At 36.6% G+C, this 2,823-nt stretch overlaps 1 protein-coding gene across 1 annotated transcript in view; it reads left to right on the forward strand.

Annotated features, from left to right (window-relative positions):
• Window positions 1-2,118, forward strand: part of LOC107300358 (acetyl-CoA acetyltransferase, cytosolic-like) — a 14,384-nt gene extending 12,266 nt beyond the window's left edge. Inside the window, exons 4-6 of the mRNA XM_015829693.1 lie at window positions 523-607; window positions 704-943; window positions 1,900-2,118. Coding sequence (XP_015685179.1) covers window positions 523-607; window positions 704-943; window positions 1,900-2,051 — 477 coding nt within the window. The 3' untranslated portion in view covers window positions 2,052-2,118. The remainder of the gene's footprint in view (window positions 1-522; window positions 608-703; window positions 944-1,899) is intronic.
• The last annotated feature ends 705 nt before the right edge of the window (window positions 2,119-2,823 follow it).

The raw sequence follows: 2,823 nt of genomic DNA on the forward strand, positions 1-2,823 counted from the left end.
CAGTCCTAGACCTTCAGCCGGGTTTTATAAAACCTTTTCGCTTTAGGCCTCTGCTGCCGTTCAATCAATCAGTCAATTTCAACTTCTCGTGGGGAAAAAAAAGATCTTGCAAAGTTGGAATTGATTGATTGAACTTTTTAGTCCCACCCAGTCTGCCGTTACCACCGCAGCCATGCCCACCCAATTGGCCACACCCAGGGAATGGGCCACACCCACCCGGCACCCGACGATGCATAAGTGGGTTTTGGGTTGCAGTTTGGGCACTCGGTCTCTAAAAGGTTTGCCATCACTGCTTTAGCTCATTTCTTTTTTTATATATATATAAAATTTAAATTTTATTGAAAACAAAAATTAAAAACATTGAACATGGTAAATCAGATTTGATATACATCTCGATTCACTAATCACCATTAATTACAGGTGAGAAAAACCTATACAAGTAACATCACTCTAATCACAATCTTCACTTATCTCATTACAATAACTACTTTAGCTCATTTCAAGTGTTTACTTTCCTCTCAGCTCGAATCCAGCAAGAAGCAATATGGAAGCTTCTTTTTTCTTACACTCTTTCACTTTCATACATATCGTGTGATTCTTCTACTGGGTAATATCAGGGATCGATTCGAAGCTGAGACCTCATGCGTACAAAGCATGTGCTCTACAACTGGGGTTGGGATTGCTTCTGTATATTAGATTTACTAATGGCAGATGAACAGAACAGTCATACAGGGAGAATGGGCGCTCCAGAGACTATTTCCATTCAGTTGCAAAAAAAGTTGCTTTCAATATTCTAAATGGGTCAGAATGCTTTTTTTCCCCCAGGCTCCTCATGTCATTCATCTGCGTGGTGGAGTGAAGATGGGGGAAGCCTCTTTGCAAGACAGTATTATCGTAGATGGCTTGACAGATGTTTTCTACTGTTATCACATGGGTATTACAGGTAAGCCACATGGAAACAGCATTTTCAAAAAGGTTGGATGAAAGCGTGTCCCAACTTTATTTCACCAAAAAAAGGAAGAATGGACAGAAAGCAAAAATTACAAGGATGAGAGGAAAAATACTGCGCAATGTCCAGCTTCGATGTAGGGTTGTCAGCTGTATTTGCTATGAATCCCTGTACCCCCAGACTGTAAAAGCATGGAAATACCTATATATGTCCAGGCATGTATGTTCTAGGGGGAGAAAAGTAAAGAGAAAGAAGCCCTATTTAGGGCCACATTCCCCAGGCAAAGCGCTTCTCCCAGGTCATCGATGCACACTGAAAGCCATATTGGCATAGTAGTTAGGATGTTGCAGTAGATGCAGAAGGCCCAGATTCTAATCTATACTCTGCCGGGAAGATTCACTGGACTTCAGGCCAGTCACTCTCTTTCTGTCCAACCTACCAAAATAGGAGGAAGGAGTGCTGTGGACAATATCTTGAGCTCTTGCCAAAAGGTGTGATATAAATAACAGAATAGTAATAAATAACTACAGTTTATGATATAATATATTTGCATCTATTGTATACTTAATGTATATTACCGTTAGGCATGTAATAAATGCTGTGTTATAAAACAAATAATCTTCAAAGGCCTTCTATCACTTTGCAGCCATTTATACCTCGTGCTCAGTTGCTTTTCAATAGCTTTTTCTATTGTAATCAGCTAATCAAGTAGAATCAACCTCACCGGACTTCAGAATTGCATTTCTTTGCAGTTGTATACTTGTGCTCTCATTTATTCAGTGTAAATAATTTTCCAACAAAAACAAATTCAAAACTGATAAGAATGTGTGAACATTACGTGCTGGAAACAATGTATTCCCTATCAGTATTTGAAGATTCAGAGTAATAAATGTAATAAGTACACAATAACTAAATTGTAAAGTATCTACTGTATTTTTTAATTGTTTCAGCTGAAAATGTGGCCAAACGATGGAAGGTCAGTCGAGAAGAACAAGACCACCAGGCTGTAATGTCTCAGAATAAGGCTGAAAATGCCCAGAAGGGTGGATATTTTAATAAAGAGATTGTACCTGTTGCTGTACCTTCTAGAAAAGGTCAGTGAGCAGTTTGACATACTGGACAAGGGACTGGGACCTGTTTCTAACTATTATGATCCACCTTTGTATTCATTTTTATTTGCTTCAATTCTTCCTCATAAATTAGAATAATTGATGTCTTGGGAAAGGGACACTTAGTAACCTCAAGGATAATTACTTAGTCTTTACTGCTAGATGAAAATAATTTATGAATGTAACCATTGTGTCCTGCCAGTTAATAACCATCTAGATTTTGGAAAGAGAAGTATAATTACAGATCCGGAAAAAATGTCATGTAATATTCATTGCTACCACAATGTCAATTTTGAAGTGGTTCATAGATTGAACCAGAGTTTCTTCCTGATAGAGTACCATGTATTTTTGTAAAAAAAAAAAATGTATTGCCGGTAATTTAATAGTAATTTAAAGAATAATCCCCCTGAATTTTAGAATTTCTTGTGAGTTAATTTCAAGAGATACTAAGTCAATGTTTGGGACCTTATTATGAGTTTAATATATTTTTCTATGCTGTAGTTTGTTTAATAGTGATCTGTTGAATAAATCACAGCAGATGAACTTTATATCTTATGCTAAACCAAAATCAACCAAACAACATAAATTGGGTTTATACTGTATCTAAAGCCCAATTTAGAACTCTATGACTTAATATATGAACTCAGTTTATTACTCCTAGGCTAGAATACATGTAATTAAGGAATGTGCAGTCACTGAAAAGTTCTAACAGTCATTGTCATACAAGGGAGAAATAAGCATAATATTACTACTTTTTAATAACAA

The sequence above is a fragment of the Protobothrops mucrosquamatus genome, unplaced genomic scaffold (assembly GCF_001527695.2).
Source record: "Protobothrops mucrosquamatus isolate PMUCROS unplaced genomic scaffold, P.Mucros_1.0 scaffold6769, whole genome shotgun sequence".
Lineage (NCBI taxonomy): Eukaryota > Metazoa > Chordata > Lepidosauria > Squamata > Viperidae > Protobothrops > Protobothrops mucrosquamatus.